Below are 19,984 nucleotides of genomic sequence, written 5' to 3' on the forward strand. Positions count from 1 at the left end.
CGTTTTAGCCACCACATTTGAAATACCAATACCACATACCAATACCGTTTTGTTTTATCGTTCCGCAACCCTGCTTTTTGGATGCAGAATCCAGGTTGAAAACTGTTTGGAACCACCACAACCGCTTATTTAGGTCAGGTGAAACGGGAACCATAACCATCAGAACCGTTTCAAAATTTGGAAAAGAGAAGTACTAAAAGAACAACCATATAAAATGATTTTGAAACAATTTAGAACCATTTAGAGCCGATTGAGTTTTTTAAGGAAAGAACAACCAGAACAAGAACCAGAACAAGTTTCAAATAAGAAGAACCATCAGAACCCTTTTCAGGAATCAGTTCTTTTTGGACCCTTCATCATTGAAACTTAGTTTTTTTTACCAAAGTGAAATAAGAATTCGTGTTTTTCATGCAAAATAACCGAGGTAAAGGGGAATTTTTTCAAATTTTCAATTTTTTGCCATTTTTTGGACCTGGAACCATTTGGAACCATTTTTTAATTGGTGGAACAAGGAACAACCAGCACCACCAGCAAAATATCAAAGGAGGAGTAAAAGGAACCACCAGAACCATTTGAGTTTGAGAAGAACTGAGAACCATTTTGGAAGAACAATGTGAAAGGTACCTTTTGGAACCAGAACAAAACCATTACAAAGCCATGTCTGAGAACCTTTTGGGAACCAAAACCAGGAACCACTAATATTCTAAGGTTCTAAGAACCACCACCATCACAACCAATTCAATTTGAAACGGTTTTCAACCCTGCTTCTGATCATGCACCAAACATGATGCTTACGGCACTGCGCTGGTAGAGAGAGAAACGGTTCACTGGTTGAACAATTGAACCATCTCTCTCTCCACCAGCGCCATAAGCATCATGTTTAGCGCATGAGCAAAAAAGGTTTTTTGGATTCTGCATCCAAGAAGTTGGCTTCATTTACACCGATTTGAAATATTTGTCCATTATATACGGTCGACGCATGGCGGGTAATAACGCCACATCATTTTCGATGAGTTATTTTTATATGGGTTTTTGAAAATCAAATTTTTGCACCAAAAAGACAAAAAATACATGTTTCTTGACCTCACAAATCTATTGGAAGTTGTTTCCAGCCATTGCAAGCAGTTCTGACACCTACAGCAAAAGTTTAAAAATAACAACAATGACCATACAAAATTACACCAAATCTTGTTGGAAAGCTGAAATTTTGCACATAGTACATCATTGGCCTCCCAAATTGACCCGTTTTTAGGCATTTCAGCACCATTTTTTAGGAATTTTGGGCCTTTTTTTCATAAAAAAAAATTGTGGCATAATTACCCGCCAAGCTAGGGTAATTCCGCCAATTGAGGTACCTCGACAAAAGTGTTACTGTTGCTTTTGTCAAATTTTATACATATGTAAAAATAATTGAACAGCGGCAAATGAAAATAGATAGATTTCCGCTTCTTTTGACATATTCACTTAAAAAAACACTTTGATACGGCTTGACAATTTTAATTTAAAAAAAATTGTGGCGTAATTACCTGCCAGTACCTTTTGTATGTATGTAGGTAGGGGTGGTCATGTCGCACATTGGGAGTAATAAGTTACACCTCAAACAAGCAATCAGCAGATAGTTTTTGCGTTTTATGTTTCTTTTTATGAGTGAAGTAGAATTAGGTATCGCTCAATCAAAATAATACTGCCTCAGCACTGTTCAGAAATGAGAAAAGTGATTTTTCAAAATACCTCAGGCAGGGAATGTGAATGTGATTGTTTTTTAATTTTTTCCCATTCAATTTCAATCCTATAAGGCGAGACACAAAAACTTTGAGATGGACAATTTTTGTTTTCAACTTCACCATTTCATACTTTTGTATCATCGTCGTTTGGCATGTGAAAATAAATCTCACAAATTGCTAAAAGACCAGAATAAATTTAATAAAAGAAATAATTAGACGACAATACTGTGTTTCATCGTGTTAATTTCATTTAATTAAATGACCCTATACAAATGAAAATATAATTATTTCTGTTTATAATTTGTCGGGAGGCGAAAGGAAGCGTCCAAAAAAAAAGTGAAAAAATAGCCTTCACAAATTGCTAAAAGACTGGAATGAATTTAATAAAAGAATGATTAGACAACAATACTGTGTTTCATCATGTTAATTTCATTTAATTGAATGACCCTACCCACACAAATGAAAATATAATTGTTTCTGTTTATAATTGTCTGGAGCCGAAAAGAAGCTTCCAAAAAATTTCATGTTACCAAAGTTGTAGAGAATCAAATTTTCAATTGACATAATGTCGTTAGTTTTTTTCTAGAGTGCTTAGTTTTTGTGTTTTTCTCAAAAAAATGTGCAAATTTATTTTTCTTTAAAGTGATCAATTTAAATGTTTTTCCCCCATTTGATACAACCAATAAAAAATACACTTCTTGTGACTATCTCTATCTGACAAACATTCAAAACTATCAAAACTGTTTTTTAACACTTTGTATGTACAAAATTTACTCAAAAAAGGTGGGGTTGTTTGAGATGTACCCTTATAACTCCAAACAATTTGCAATGTTGTTGGGATTTTGAGTTAGGCCATTTGCGTTTTTACAAGATCTAGATAATGTACCCAACTCAAAGTGTTATTTTTGGTTGAGGAGGTTCATACAAAATCCAAAAATGCAAAAATGTGAAAGTCGTTTTTTTTTTAGATGTAACCTTATTACTCCCAACTCCCAAGGTGCGATGTGAGGAGTAAACCTACCTAATAAAAAAATGGAAATGTTGCTTGGCCGATTCTAACATAATTATATGAAGAGTGATATTCCAAAACTCGCTTTGTCCATTTTCACAACTTTTCAGGAGAGAGGAAAAACAGTTTCCCTTTAAACGGGTAAATTGGCTTTTTAGGCGATTTTAGCACTTTATTTGAGCGGATTTATGATGTAGGAGTGTAGGTATGCATTTCATCCACTAAATACTGCTGAAAAAAATTTCAATAAAAATGGACAAAGCGCGTTTTGGAACATTATTTTTTTTTAAATTTTTAGTGAATTGGCTATTTAGGTGAGTTTAACACCTCATTTTGGTAGGATGATGATGTAGGAATGTGAGTTAATACTTCATCTACCAGGTACCACTGAAAACCCAACTTTGATAAAAATGGACAAAGCGAGTTTTGGAATATCACTCTTCATATCCATTTACAACAATTTTACTGCGTATTGGCTCTTTCCTCTCAAAGGCCATCACCTTTGTTTTTGATGATGAGATTCTCATTCCATATTTATCTGCTACTTTTTGAAGGTTGTACTTGTACATCGCTCTCTGCAAGTCATCTTCATTGTCAGCGAAGACCATCTGATCATCAGCGAATAGCAGGGTATTGACATGGGTGTCATTGATGTCTAGCCCTTTTGGCTTGGTTTTCAACCATTCTTTAATCATGTCGTTGGAGGAGATGTTGAACAGGCTACACGACATTGGGCATCCCTGTTTTACTCATCTTCCTATCTTCTTTGCTTCATATTTTATAAATAGTCAGGTCTATATCCAGGCTCCTGGCGCATAAATCAAATGCCAATGAACTTTTGGAAAAGTAAAAAAAAGTTATGATTCAAGTTAAAATTTTTTTTTGAAGACTCTTCATGTTACTCCGATATTATTATTCTCAAAATTATCATTTTTGACGATTTTCAAGATGTACCTACCTAACTCATTCCATTTCCATTTCAAAAGTCTATTTTGACCAAAGATTGATTTCTGACTGTTCCCTTTTCAACTTTAAAATAGCAGTTAGGTCTTCTAAGTACACGATTAATTACCAATAGACCTACTTATCACAATATAAAAATACCTACATCCATATTCCACATCAAAATATACTAATAAATTTTACTGGAATTTTGAAACAGCTTCGAAATACTTGGAAACGCGTATGTTATTAAATAAATACAGTAGATCGTCGAGTTATTATACGATGTATTCTTCGATATCACCTTGTGCTCCCATGTGAGTTACTAATCATCAAAAAGAACCCTAAAAATCTCCTCAGCACTTAACCCAACCACTCTAGAATGGTAACCGTAACCTGGGCCATAAAAAGGACCTAGGTACCTCGAACGAGAGTCTTAGATTATGTTCCATGTTTCGGTTACCGTTCTGTACCAAAACTATAATAAGCGTACACGCACCACAATCATATGTACTTACCTACTTACTTACTTAACAAGAGTCATGCGCGTAATTACGTTTTATTACACGAATCGACACGCAGATTCTTTTAAAAAATTTATCCAGCCACGCTGTATGCTTTGATATGGTACTCGTAAAATGTATACGTAAATAGAGCTGCTAATTCAACCCGTTAATTCATCAGCAGTCCATATATCAAATACTGGCGCCTTCCTTGCACTTAGTATTTGCTTGAAAACAACAAATATTTAACTACTCGTACTATATCTATACCTATACCTACGTATAAAGGATTATTTCATCGGTTCATCTTCTTCTTCTCGATTGTATACAACTGTCAAATGCAAACGATTCGGCTTATTAATATCGCCGAAATGTACAAATAACAGATCAAAAGGTTTTAATCGTTCATTATAATGTTAAATATGAATGACAAAGTTCGAGCTTATGCAAACGTGAAGACGAATGCGGAATACTCGCAGTGTAATACGTGTGAGTAATGGGTGTTTAGTTTGAAGAGTTATTGTTTGTTGTAATTTATCTACTTTTGTATCGAGTTTTCCTGCAGTTTCTTTTGTCGTTACTTTGCCTATATATTGCTGTGCGGTTCGTTTGAATTATTCTATAGAAGTATTGATTGCAATACAATATTATCGATTAAGTGATGAATAGGCGATCAATGTTAATTTTTTATAAGTCATCTTATTGTAAAGTCTTGCTTTTTGCTAAAATTGTCAAAATTCTCGTTTTTTTGTAAAAAATTCTAAAAAGGTTTATTTTTTCCCAAAAATTGTCCAAAAGTCTTCCTTACAGTTGAAAATTCTAGATTTTTCGCAGTTGAAAAGTCTCAATTTTTTGTCATAAGTTGCAAAGTGAAGAATATCACTTTTCAAAAAAACATTGCGAAAAAATGTACTCAATTTCTTATTCTCAAAAATCGTTTATTTTTTATGTACCTACTAAAATTATCAAATTTTTGCTTTGAAACCATTTTTTCCAAAATTGTGCAAAAACCCGGTTTAGGTGTTTGCCAGAAATTGCCAAAATACTTAGGTAGGTAATAGGTATATCTATCTTTTTTTGTCAATAATTCTCTCAAAGTTCTTTTTGCTAAAATTATCAAAATGATGATTTTTTGCCAAAAATTGTGAAAAAAGCTCATTTTTAAACAAAATTTCTAAAAATAGTAGTTTTTCAGAAAATTTAAAAGTTTTACTATTTAAAAAAAAAATGTCCAAATGACTTGCTTTTTTGCCAGAAACTGTCAGAAAATTATTCCTTTTGTTAAAATTGTCAGTTTGGTTGTTGGTTGGTCACTGTGCCGTGTACAGCTTCAAGGCTAGAGACCATGGGTTATTTTATACTGTTATGTACATTAATGAAAGGAGGTTGAATTTATGGAGAAAGAAGAGTAAGACTGAAGGAAGGGTTATGAGCTATTTCAGGTAGTTGTATGTAGGAAGGTTAAATGAATTACAGTAAAAATCACTTATTATTATAACGGTTAATGTTATAAATCCCTTTATGTTATTAAAATCGTCTGGTCCCGATCTTTTATATCTCATTACATTGAAATTCCATCGGTTATTGTAATTGGAGCATCGAATAATGTTATAATTTTTAAGTGATTTTCAAGCGTTTTTCGCTTTTTTATGTAATTTTAAAATGTTTTTACACTTTTTCACCCAGTTTTTGCCTAATTTTTTTGAAATTTCAGATTTTTTCCTGATTGACATCACTTTTTGATACTTTTTTCATAAATTTTTTGAAGTTTCAACCTATTTTCAACACTTTTTCTCACAATTTTTGCAACATTTTAGTTCAATGACTACATATTTAGTAAAAACTTGACCATATAAAAATTTTTGAAAAAAAAATCACTTTTTTGTTCAATCGGTTTGTATTACACATAAGTCGCTTAATGTTATTAAAATGAGCTGGGACAAACGTTATAACATTAACCTGCCGTGGGTGACATGGGGGATTTATACGGGTGTAGTACCATTTTGTAGCTCTCGTCAAGGCGTACACAGCGCGCTACCTACAAGCCCCTCTATCTATTCATGGGAAGAAATTACGGGCATCTAAAGTCTAGAAAACGAGCAAAACCAAAAAAATGAAAAATTTGACCTAGGGAACTTGTAGAACATTTTTTTAGATGAAAATTGCAATTTTTGGGATTAGCTACCTTCATTTTTGAAGGATCTATGCAATTTTAAAGTTTTGAAACAGATCAATTTCTGAAAAATCTCAAATTTACTCAAATTGATCTGTTTCAAAACTTCAAAATTGCATGGTTCCTTCAAAAATGAAGGTAGGCTAATCCCAAAAATTGCAATTTTCATCTAAAAAAATTTTCTACAAGTTCCCTAGGGCAAATTTTTCATTTGGACAAATTTTCATTTTTTTGGTTTTGCTCATTTTCTAGGCTTTAGACGCCCATAGTCTCTTCCTATGAATAGATAGAGGGGCTTGTAGGTGCGAAATAATAAAAGCTACAGCCTTTTGCATTCCTAATATTCCATAATGAACGAGAACGACAGAATCAGTATACGTTCGTTCATACTTCTCACCATTCGTTTTGAAAAATGCAATTTTTTTTCGATTGCTCGCGAGTTTGGGTAAACTTAATTATGTGCATTAAAATTAATAAAGGGAATAAAATTCCCTATCGATTGATGTTAAATTTTCATCACTTCGCCAAAAAAATAACTATCGTATGAATACTTTCATTTACGGATTTTAGCATTCTACATCCTGCTATGTCACCCATGGCAGGTTAAGCAATTTTTACTGTACTGAAATTGGTATGATCTTGACAGGTGAGTAAGATGTGGGAGATAGTGAGTTGGACTTTGCATGTAGAGCATAAATTGGAGGTGGTTCTGTTTGAACATATGAGAGTAGGTGTGAAGGGTATGGCCTGTACATACACTGCATAAGACAACGGCCTGCTTCCTGGGTAAATCTTGAATGTTGGTGGTGTGGCTTTGTCTAGGAATTGACTGTTAATACAGGCCCAGACCCACCCACCGAGTTACCAAAAAAATTTCAGTGGGCCGGAACATATTTGGGCGGATGAGGTAAAAACTGGGCCACTTGAAAAATTTCTGAATGAATTTTTATGCTCAGTGTCCTGCACTTTAAAAAATGAGAGAAAAAATTTGGCCGATTGAGGAGCCCAAAATTAGGGCCACTAAAATGGGATATCTTGGTGGGCCGCTAAATTTCCCGTGTTCTTGGGTCTGGCCCTGCATGAACATATGGCTTCCATCACATCAGACACAGAGACAGGTGTTTATAGTACAGGTGAAATCCTTAGTGACTGCTTTGCTGCTAAGTCTGCTGTTTCATTTCCCAAAATTCCTGAGTGGTCTGGAATCCAGGCTATGGTAACATCCATGTCACATTGGAGATGTGAGATTTCTGAGGCAATTGGATGTTGCTTAGATTTAGATCTTAGTTGAGAGATGGGATGGAATTTAGTGAATCTGTGAAGATCACAACTTTGTCGAGTCTGCTCTAAATTGCCATGTTTAAACATGTAAGTATAGCATATATGTAGTTCACATGAAAGAATACTGAACCGGTATGTAGGTGGAAATCGTGATACCCCACAATCACGAACGACTGAACAACCACAGCAATCCACGGATTTTGACCCGTCAGTGTAAAACGAAATGAAATCATATACTGTTGCTGAGCAATAAAGTTATTGATGATTTGAGTTGAGTGTGTTCAAGTAGTGACGTATCAAATGAGAGAATATTTTTCTTGGTTTTTGTAGGATTTTCTAGATATAATGGTGGAAGAGGATTATAGCTGAATAGAGTTTAGAATGGAAGAGGCTTTATGGAGATATGAGTCATAAGCATGGAAGATTGGGATCAATTTTTGAGTCTATGGTGAGAGGGAGACCATCAACAGTTTTAAGGTGAATGAAAAATTTTGAAAGGATGAGTTTTGAATATATACTTAGAGGGGAGGATTTCAGATACTTCCTGATATAGTAAGTGTATAGGAGTAGTTCTGAGGGCTCCAGTTGCCAGTCGAAGAGCTGTATGGTGAATAGTGTTCAGTAATTTGAGGGTTGACTGTTTAGCTGATGAGTAATTTGGAAACCCATAATCACATTTCTTTTGATTTTATTTCAAGTAATGCGATTTACTGAAATAAAAAATTAAAAAAAAAGAAATTAATTCTAAATAATGAATGTTTTCCACTATCATTAATTATGAAATCAATAATTTTTATTAATTATGCAATCACAGTTGCCTGATAAGTACAGAAATCCCAAAAAGTTGATGTCTTTTTCATAATTTGATGGTGAATCAGCTAAAAAAGTACGTTTAATTTTGAAAGATGACAAATCTTTGCATGCTGATGTAATGTATGTACTTTGAGTCGCTCTATCTAAAGGTGAAAGGTGATAAAATAAGGCCGGCACGCCCTGTATGTATAATGTAATAATATTTAGATTTACCAATAGGCTATGTTACATTTCAGCCTAATTTTTGTAAATAAGCCTATAGGTAGTCCTTTCACATACCTACAAAATAAAATGTATTGTACATTTCTTGTCAGCAAACAAATTTTTATGTGTAAATTTCAATATCTATACCTTTACCTATTCTATAAGTACTATTTTGCAAGTTACCAATAACAATCTTGCCAGCAACCAGATCACATCACCTGCTAAATTAAGAACCATTAGCTTTCACCCTATAATTTATAATAATATTTTAAATGTACAAATTTTCAGTAACACGAATAATCAATCATTAATTTTTTATCGACTGATTTCTATTTCACTGACTGATTTTTCAGGTATGGAAGAATTTATGGTAGAGCAACCAAGTAGACCACCACCGCCATTACCTCCTCCGAGGTTTACCAGAAGCGCCGTGTGATAAAGTGCGACCTTTATTGTTCAACATTCCAATTTATTCCCGATTTTTTGACGGGAGTATTTTTTTGTTTTTTATTTTCAATATTTCACGGCCTACGACTGTAGAATTGTAAATACGAGTATTATTACTTACTTACCTACGAATATTTCATCAAGTTTGTATCTACGTGTATCTTCGGTGTTATTGTACCACGTAAACGACTGACGAGTCTGAAAAGAATTTACCAGTATTTTAAAAAAACGATTTTTAGTATTAAGGTACGTAAAATAATCTTCTCGCCAGAAGATGTAAGTACTTTTATCTCAATTTATTGAGAATCATATAATGCTGAAACATGGCGGATTTGTATTTTTTTTTTTTTATATTCGCATAGCCTACCTATGTATGTTTTCCATTTATACCTACTTATAAATCGTTATTCGCGATGTTTGACGAGAATAATGTAGTTGTACAGAATCAGGATGTAGTGATTGTAAATAAAATTATACAATTAGGGAAACTGTGCATAATGCCGATGTTACAGCATTGATGAAGTATTTAGTGAATTGTTTCCGTCGTCGAGGAAATGAACATTTAATAAGCGAATTTTAAAGTCGTTTCTGTTTCACGAATATGTCAATTCACATTATTCGAATTTATGTTTACACTTTGAATGTTGGAAAATTGGAGACATTGGAGTATTTTTCGTGCATGATGCTGAAATTCCAATGTCAAAATTGATCGTTTTTAATAACTGAAAATCCCGTGATTGGTTACCTACCTTTTTATACAGTATGACACAAGAGTAGTGCTCGGTGGTTTTTATTTTCAAGTGGAAAGAGCTAGTGAGATGAATGAAGCAGCGTTTAGTAGGAAAAAATAAGGGCTTTCAAAAGCGACCTTGAAAATTGCAGGCCCATGCACAGAGTGTCCACAAATTGGAAAACTGGTTTGGTCAAAAAATAGAAACTGGTTTTCATTGGCGCAATGTATTCTACACACTAAGGCGACAAAAACGTGATATGAATTTTTTGAAACCGGTTCATTAATTTGCATCCAGTTGACAAAAAATGCCCAAAAATTGGAGATAGAGAAAAAAGCTTGAAACAAAGTTGTAGGGCGTGAAAAATTACACAATTCTGTCTAATCATATTTTGAAACCGGTTCATTGGTTTGCATTTAACAACCAGTTTTTCACAATCACCTAAAAATTGGAGATAGAGAAAAAAACTTGCAACAAAAGTTGTAGGGCGTGAAAAATTACACAATTCTGTTCAATCACATTTTGAAACCAGTTCATTGGTTCGCATTTAGCAACCAGTTTTTGACAATCATCTGAAAATTGACGATGGAGAAAAAAGTTTGAACAAAGCTTTAGAAAATGAAAAATTGAACCATTTTTGCTGATAGGATTTTGAAAATGGCCAAAAAAGTTTAATTTTGGTTGATAAATGCGAACCAGTGAACTGGTTTCAGAATGTGATTACACAGAATTCTGTTATCTGATAAGTAGAAAAATCAATCAATCAATCAATCAATATCCTTTATTAACGGAATTATTACATAAGAATTACAGATTAGTTGACTAAAATAAACTTAACAGTTTACTCCAACTCCGCTATACCCGAAATTGGGCGAAGGATTCTTGCAAACGTGCCCACTCCTGTCTTACTAAAGTAAGTCTCCCGTACATTTTGTGCCCCAAAAAACTACCAAAATCATCCTCCCATCTCACCTTCTGTCTCCCCACTCTTCTTGTTCACACTCCACCACCTTTGTTTCGAGCTTTTTTGTCTATCTTCAATTATTTTCAGGCGATTTTCAAAAACTGGTTGCTAAATTCAAACCAATGAACCGGTTTCAAAATGCAACCCAAGGAACCGGTTTCAAAATACCAACCAGTGAACTGGTTTCAAAATGCAAAACAATGAACCTATTTCAAAATGCATCCCAAGGAACCGGTTTCAAAATGCCAATTAGTGAACTGGTTGCTAGATGCGAACCAACGAACCGGTTTCAAAATGTGATTGAACAGAATCGTGTAATTTTTCACACCCCACAACTTTTGCTCCAAGCTTTTTTCTTGATCTCCAATTTTCAGGTAATTTTTGATAACTGGTTGCAAATTAATGAACTGGTTTCACAATCTGACCAGCAAAATTGGTTCAATTTTTCACGCTCTACAACTTTTGTTTCAAGCTTTTTTCTCTATCTCCAAGTTTTAGGTGATTGTCAAAAACCGGTTGCTAAATGCAAACCAATGAACCGGTTTCAAAATGTGATTCGACAGGTAATTTTTAACGCTCTACAACTTTTCTTCCAGACATTTTTCTCTATCTCCAATTTTTAGGTAATTTTTGATAACTCGTTGCAAATTCAAATTACCGAACTGGTTTCAAAATCCGATCCGCGAAAATAGTTCAATTTTTCACGCTTTACAACTATTGTTTCAAGCTTTTTTCTCTATCTTCAATTTTTTAGATGATTACCAAAAACTGGTTGCTGAGTGCGAACCAATGAACCGGTTTCAAAATGTGATTAGACAGAATTGTGTAATTTTTCATAGTCTACAACTTTTGTTCCAAGCTTTTTTCTCTATCTGAAATTTTTGGGCATTTTTTGTCAACTGGTTGCAAATCAATGAACCGGTTTCAAAAAATTCATGTCACGTTTTTGTCGCCTTAGTGTGTAGAATACATTGTGCCAATCAGAACCAGTTTCAATTTTTTGACCAAACCGGTTTTTCAATTTGTGGACACCCTGTGCATGGGCCTGAAATTTTCGAGGTCGCTTTTGAAAGCCCTTATTTTTTCCTACTCAACGCCGCTTCATTCGTCTCGCTAGCTCACTTAGAAATAAGTGCCACCGAGCACTGCTTTTGTGTCATACTGTATACCATGTGTTCCATTACAATTGCAGAATAATTTGCCTAGCAATTACAGCAACCCATAACACACAAATGTGATTTGATTTGCCAACCCCACAAGTCAAAGGGGCAAAATTATGTTGTATGATGTATTCAGTGATAATTTTTTAAATATGCGTTACTTATTCTGAGCAGATCATCTGATCAATACCTTGATCTGACCAGATCTGATTGAACCTGGTCAGATTTAATTGGATCCTGGGTCACCCGTCAGTCAAAAGTTCTAGTCACAATTACAAATTTGAAAAAGAAATCTTCTATTCATCTAATTGTATTGGATTTAAGACAGTTACAGTTTCAATTGAGGTGATTCAAACAGATCTGAACTGTTTTTTTTTGTGGATCCAGTTGGATCTAAAACTTTTTTCTCTGAGGGATCTGATGTACTTAGACTGAAAAATGGCACAATCACGATCTGATCAGAAGAATTGAATTTAAGTAATTATTGTGATGGAGTTTGATCCCATTGGATCCGAATCCGGCTCAATTAGATCTTATTAGATGTATTATTTTGATCCAACTGGATAAATAATCCCCAAAAACTAGAATTAATTAAATCAGAAACTCTTTCCTGAGAGATTTGATTTGGCTCAAAAAATGGCATGATTTAACCAGACTTGAATTCAATTGAAAGTACCTACATAGATCCAGTCTGATATCATTGGATTCAAATCTGGACTAATGGGGTCTTATTTGATGTGTTTCAATCCAATTGAATGAATATTTTTCGAAAACCTAGATTAATTTGGGTGGGTTTAATTGGAATCTAAACCGTCTCTTGGGTTCCAAGAGATCCGATTTGGTCCAAAAATGGAAGGATTTAATCAGACTTAGATTTAATTAAGTACCTACATGTAGATTCAAATTGATCCTATTGGATTATAATGTGGTCTGATTTGATCTCATTAAACATATTTTGTCCAATTGGATAAACTTTTTTCAAAAGCTTGGAATAGTTTGTACCGAATTTGAACGAAAACTTTTTCCCATAAAGAACTGATTTGGTTCCAAAAAAAAAAAAAAAAAAAAAAAAAAATGGCCTGATTTATTTAGATCTGCTGGATTTAATTAGGTATAGATGTTTATCCCACCTGATCTGATCACATCAAATGCAACATTTTTCAATTATTATATGCTTCGCAAATTTACCCCTTCAGTTTTAACGTTGGCAAATCAATTTACAGATGTGTAGTTTGAGTTGCTGTATTGCCAGGCAAATTATTCAGAAGCAGAACACACGGTATGTAAATTTCAAGTCTTGAGATGATTTTTGTGATTTCTATTCAAATCTTGCTTCAAAAACCCAACAAGTCTTTGTAAAGTTGAGGGCCAATCTTGAACAAATCAAGTATTCCTAAAAAAAAATTTCTCCCAGAATTCCAATTAGGTACAAAAAAAAATGATAAAACTCACAAAACAACGTTTAAAATTCGCTGAAAAATACTTCCTATCAACGCGATCGTTCATACAGCCCCCTCCCCCCTCCCCTCCAAAAACGACACTGAATTGTATATAAATTTAAAAGCGATGTCTTTCAGTTTTAAAAAAAAATCCAAAGTAGATTATAAAAAGAACTGTAAAATATTTATGTTTTTACGAGATTAGAAGTGATTACTCGAACGTATAGGATATTCGGTTTAAAGTGTAAACTCTTGCTCATTAATATCATTAATACGACGTGTCTATTGTGTATTCTACATGTATCTATATCCGTGTATGGTAAACGACGAATTTTACTGTAATACCTACCTATAATAATTTAAGCGAAATTATAACGTAATTAAATACTTAAAACCGAAGGCAACAAAAAAAAAATCACTGCCATTCACGGAAGTATGACGTGTGCCGAATGCAGTTATACATTTTTCATAATTCGCGAAATCTCCAACGGTTATTATATGTTCTTCAACGTAAAAATAATATTTTTTATCATGAAAAAAAAAAAACCTGTATCATATTTTCTTTATGTACTTATTTACAATATTGTTGCTCATTTTGCCTGATTGTAAATTTAATTTTTTTTTAGCGTTGTAGCTAACGTCGAATGAAAAAAAAAACCAAGACCGTACCTTATTCGCTGTAAACCTAAGTTAATAACTTATATATACCTACCTTATTAAATTTTAGCCTATATTAGCAGTTTTGTAGATTAAAAATTGTGTAAAATGCGCAACATTTGGTAAAGTGTATTTAATTTCGTTTAATCATTAGCGAATGTTGTTGATTTTTTTCTCCTTTTTTTTTGGTACCTAACAACTATACCTACCTACATTCCTACCAATATATTTGTGATTTTTTTTTTCGTTTTGCGAATATATCCGTAGGATATGTATGATGATAATGATGCAATAAATGGCAATTATTTTCCAAATATCATAGCGAACATTTTACCATGTATTAAGAAGTATGAATAATAAAAAAAAAAAAAAACACTTCGTAAATCATTTGTTTTGCTCATTACAAGTTTTTAAATATTAAGAATATCTATTTTAAGTAATTTTAATTGCAATTACGAGGCCTACTTTTGTTCTTCGCGTAATAAAAAAATCGTTATGTTATCTTACGTTTAGATAAAAAGTTCATTAGATCGTTATATTTATAATACCATTTGAACGACTTTTAATAATTTTTATCTATCAATTTATACCTACCTACGTACACATTACTGCGCGCGTCCTTCTTCAGTACACTATTTTTCCGCATTTTATATTACCTACAATTTTTTTTAAAAAAATAATATCAAAAAGTTGATAACCTATTTAAAAGCTTGTATGTAGAAGTGAAAATTGCGCAAATTTGTTCTGTTATTTAAATTATTATATCGAGAGGTTTTATTACATTCAATCTGATTGGATAATCTGGTTTCAATTTCGAGCGAAAATTTGAATTCACTATTTTATTATACGGGACCAGAATAATTCGCTTCCATTTGAACAAGTTTGTGTTGCAGATTAATGCAGAATTTTTCAACAAATTATTTCGAATTTGTTTTACGTTTGGATATGAATAAAAAAGCCTTCGTGATTGACGTTAAAATTTTTCCAAAATATTAAACTGGGTGAAAAAAATACAAAAATTCAAATTGATATTCTTTTGGTGATTTTATGTTTTAATATTCAGCCATATTGCAGCTTAAATTACTCAGATGTAAGGTGTGGTTTAGTGAATATAATTTTTGAAGAGATAAAATTCAATCAGATAAATGGCATATTTTGCTCAAATTCAAACTTGTAAATTAATGAAATCATTGACAATTCTTCAATTTTGAATGTAGTTTGGATTTTAAACTCATATTGAGGTGAAAATTTGCTTTTTTTTTTTTTTTTTTCAGAAATCATAAATCGAATTAATTTTTAAAATTTTATTCCTTCAAATCTCTGTGCTCACAAATTCACAAACATTCGTGTAATTCAAATTGCATACCTAATTATTCCATGAAAATCATTCAATTGCTCAACCAATTCGCCCAGCATCTTTTATCGAGGCTTCTCTGTCTTATCAACGATTTTTAAAAAATAAAAAAAAATAATTCGAAAACAATTAAACTGCGATAAATTCAGTATTAAAATAGGTGCATTGAAAACGACGATTCGTTGAAATTAGCTCATTTGAAGTAAAAATGTTCAAATGTACCTTTGTTTTTTATTTATAAGAAATTTGTTTGTTTTAGTTCCTATAACACTTTCTTCGAACAAAGGTTTCCTTTTTGTTGCGAATATATGGAACATAACGTTTCCATAAATAATACCTCGATAGTAAATATACCTAAAACTATAACCGGTGATGAGAAATGAAGACGGTGTATTCCTGGATTCCTGTGGTACTAGTAAACTTGACAAAATACTCATTAATTGGAAAAAATTATACACCGTTTTAATTTTGTTACGTCGTACTATTATTGTCTTTATGTCTTTTTACTTATACTCTGTTGTTTTTTTTCTTTTTTTTTTTTTTTGTTTGGATCATGTCTGTTTTAAAAATCAAAGTTCGTATGTGAATTAATAATTTATAAGTACCTAAATCGATTAATTTCGTTGAATAATTGTACCTCTCTTTATTATCATGTGACTAGTTGAAAAAAAAATTTAAAAAAAAATGTTTTCGTATGTTGCCTGTGAGAACCATGAAATGTAATACAATTACAAACATGATAAACGTATGTTAGTTATCTAATTTCTAATTTCCTCTTATTCTTTTGTACATAAGATTTTCAAATTTATAATAACTTTGTTCCTTGTTTATTAAAATGATAAATTAATACGTGTATATATGTATATGTACCTATCCATATATACCTAATCTGCAATTTGTTCATTATTAAAGCGTAATTCATTGATAAGGGATGATTTTAATGCTTACGTCGACGTGGATGCGATTTGAGTAAATTACGAACTGAAAATTTCGTCATCAGAATCGCGAGTTGGAAAAAAAATGAAATTTCCTGTAAAAAATGTGACTGAAAATTATGTTTGTTTGTTTGTTTTCACGAGCAAAATATTCAAAAGAATGATTTGACTTAAAAAAAAAAAAAAAAAAAAAAAAAAAAGGTTGAATTTTAAAAAAGTGTTTGGGGCAATCGAATAAAATACCTAATCTTGAAAAGAAATGATTTCACGCGTCAGATCACAAAACTAACCCTTTGAACAATGTCAAAATAAACATCTGAAACGTAATTTAAAATTCTTGTCAAGAATTTAAGTTGATAAAATTGCCTATTCTCGGTTTCCAAGGCGTAAAAATTATTCAAAACATGGCATTTTTCGACGAAAGTAAATTTTTACAAAATTAAAAACTTCTGTCGGTAATTTTAAATCGTTGATAGCGAAATCGATGTTCAGTATTGTTGTTTGTGTTTTATCCTCCGACCCATTCCCAATTTTCCTCCTTTTTGGTACTTTAGAACAATGGTTTTCCAATTTTTAAATCAAATTTCACTTCAAGTTGGCACTACTGAACGACAAATATTCTCCATTGAAGCTAAATGACTCTGATTTATGCAAAAAAAAGCTCACTGACTGAACGCACAGAGTTGACTAGAATGAATAAAAATGCCAGAATCCGATGTTTTCAAGTTCGTGTTAATAGGGCTGCATAATCTCAAGGCAGAAAAATCATTCAAAACGTGGGTGTTTCAACTTGTTACTTTTTTTTCAAAGGAAATTATCATTAAATTGATCAAATTAATGTAGGTGAGATTTTTCAATCGGCATTTTTGAATTGAGAATAATATTACAACTATATTTCTGAAAAGGGATGCCTTACGAATTTGAAGTTCATTTGCAGCTCTGCAGATTTATTTATAAGACTCCGAGGAATGTTTTTGAAAATCGAGTAAGTCGAAATAGAAAAAATTACTGTATAGCATCGTTATTGGAGGGGGAGGGGGGACTGTACACAGAGTTCAAACATCGGATTCGTGATCACTGATCATCAATTACCAAACCCAATTAAAATAAAACCAACGTCATCAACGTTATACACAAAGTGATATTTATTTTTTTAAATCCTCAAAAAAGGCCACGTTTTGTGTATTTTTTATGCCTTGTGAGTAGGCAACTTCTTCAACAACGGAAAGAATTTCGCGTTTACTTCCAATCAAAAGGCCTATTTATACGCCTGAAGAATGATTTTCAGCTGAATAAAGGCCGCTGAGTTCAACTTTACAGTTTATTCAACTCAAGGATGCCAAGTTACCGTACAAAAAAAACGAATAGAACATAAAACTTCTTAGTTCCGAATATACATACTTCTAACTTCTCTTAGAAGTGTACGAAAATGTATTTTCTCTTACTCGAGAGAGGAGGGGAGATATGATATCCGATCATCAGATTCACGACCATCAACTTCGATTTGACTGAAACCGACGTCAATATTAAACAATTAATGAATGATATTTTCATAAATCCTGAAAAAACGCCACGTTTTGTGTATATTTTGTGCCTTGTGAGTAGGCAACTCCTTCGACAATAATGGAAAAAATTTCACGTTTATTTTTGTTTAAACGGCCTATTTATAGGGCTGAATAGTGAATTCCAGCTAAATCAAGGCCGCTGAATTCAATTTTACAGTTCATTTTACTCGAGGAATCCAACTAGCAGTCCGAAAAAAATTTAAATGAGTGTTTTCATCCAATTAGAAGGGCAGAACATGAAATTCGAACATCAGATTCACGATCGCCAACAGTCAATCGATTAAATTGACATAAATACTGCGCATACAAAAAATGCTTTTTCAGTGTTTCTTTTTGTGGAAAAAAGAGGCCCTACTTACAAAATGACGGCCATTTTGATTGACAGGTCAGCCGAAATCGCAGATTTTGCGTTCCAACATATGTAGGACTAGCATAAAAATTTTTGAACCGTACAAAGGTAGATTGAAAGAGCAGCCAAAAATTCATCTCCTGTCAAAATTTCAAGTGCTCAAGTGCCTTTTTCGATTTTTGGTGAATTTTCAAAAATCAAATTTTGGCCAAAATGTTGAAAAAAATCAAAATTTTACCAAATGGACCTAGAAAGCTGAAATTTGGAATATACCCTATTTTCGACCTGCCAAATCGATTGGAAACTGTTTCAGACCATTTGGAGTAGTTCTGGAGCCTCCGTTAGATTTTTGAAACTTGAAATTCCCACAAAATTTCATCAAATGGAGTTGGATAGCCGAAATTTACTCTGTAAACTAACTTCAATACGCTACGAAGTCGACTGCTGGTGGATTTCGAGTCGTTTTGGAGCCTCCAGTAAATTTTTGAAACTAGAAATTTCCCTAAAATTTCATCAAAATGGAGATGGAAAGCTGAAATTAACTATGCACTCCAATTTTAACACCCTCTGAAGACGACTTCAGGTGGGTTCCACTCATTTTGGAGCCTCCAGTGAATTTTTGAAATGTTTCATGGCGTCTTTAGGAGAATTGAAATTTCCAAAAAGTGGCTGGAAGCTTCAAAACCATTTGAAACCACCATGCAGTCGACTTCATATTGTATTGAAATCAGTTTGCAGAGTAAATTTCGATTTGCTAACCGCATTTGATAAAATTTTGAGGGAATTTCGAGCTTCAAAAATCTACTGGAGGCTCCAGTAATTCTCCAAAAATGGCTGGAGGCCCCAAAACGACATAAAATTTACCTGCACTCGACTTCACAGCGTATTGAAATTAGTTTTTAGAATTAATCAGGGATGAGACCCCGAACAATTTTTTTTCGGGTTCCGGGTTTGGGAGCTTGAGCCTTCAATCAAAAATTTATTAGGTCTTGGGCTTTCGGTTTGGGTTTCAGGGCTCAGTGTCCAGGGCTTGAATGAAGTGTTCAGGGCTTTCTGGGGCCTGAAATTGACGTGTTCCATGGGAAAGGGGCCTTAGTTAGTAATTTTTTTGTTTTTTTTTCATTTACAATTTTGAATGTATAAAAAATTATTATGTCTATTAATTTCACCATACTCATGTGATATTGAACTGTCTTCCATAAAAAAAATTGTCAAGTTCATTTGAACTTATAAAAATCAGTGAAAAAAATTGACTAAAGCCCCTTTTCCATGAAGTCCCTTAATTGCAATTTTAATGAAGAATTAAGTAAAATCTTATTTGATTTTCTGTTGAAAAAAAACACATTTTGAGGGCAGATTCCGATTGCTTTTTTTCAAACTTATTTGAATGGAACAGTTTTTTTTTAATGTACCAAAACCCCCTTAAAATATTAAACTTTTTGCTGAAGTTGTAATTTAAAAAAAAAATCATATTTTTTGACTTTTGAAGTTTTGAGATGTACAGAACGGTGAATACAATAATAGTAATTTACAAAATTCACACAAGCCCCGAAAAGCCCCAAAAAACCCTGATCACAGTTTGGGTTCTGGGGCTCACGTTCGGGGCTTGGTTTTCAGAGGAAAAGGTTTCCGGCTTTGGGCCGGGTCCTGATCCTGGGCCGGGCCTCATCCCTGGAATTAATTTCGGTTTTCCAACTCCATTGATGAAATTTTGGGAGAATTAAGAATTTCAAG

General features: G+C 32.9%; 1 protein-coding gene across 9 annotated transcripts in view; it reads left to right on the plus strand.

Moving 5' to 3' along the window:
* The window catches only part of Glut1 (Glucose transporter 1), a 228,417-nt gene extending 212,161 nt beyond the window's left edge, over positions 1–16,256 (plus strand). For 8 of the 9 annotated variants that reach the window (XM_065349101.1, XM_065349103.1, XM_065349100.1 and 5 more), the window contains 2 exons: positions 3,896–3,992; positions 9,003–16,256. In XM_065349101.1, the coding sequence (XP_065205173.1) occupies positions 3,896–3,992; positions 9,003–9,036 (131 nt within the window). In that variant the 3' untranslated portion in view covers positions 9,037–16,256. The remainder of the gene's footprint in view (positions 1–3,895; positions 3,993–9,002) is intronic. The other variant, XM_065349105.1, reaches the window with a different exon arrangement.
* The last annotated feature ends 3,728 nt before the right edge of the window (positions 16,257–19,984 follow it).

Source organism: Planococcus citri, chromosome 2, assembly GCF_950023065.1.
Source record: "Planococcus citri chromosome 2, ihPlaCitr1.1, whole genome shotgun sequence".
Lineage (NCBI taxonomy): Eukaryota > Metazoa > Arthropoda > Insecta > Hemiptera > Pseudococcidae > Planococcus > Planococcus citri.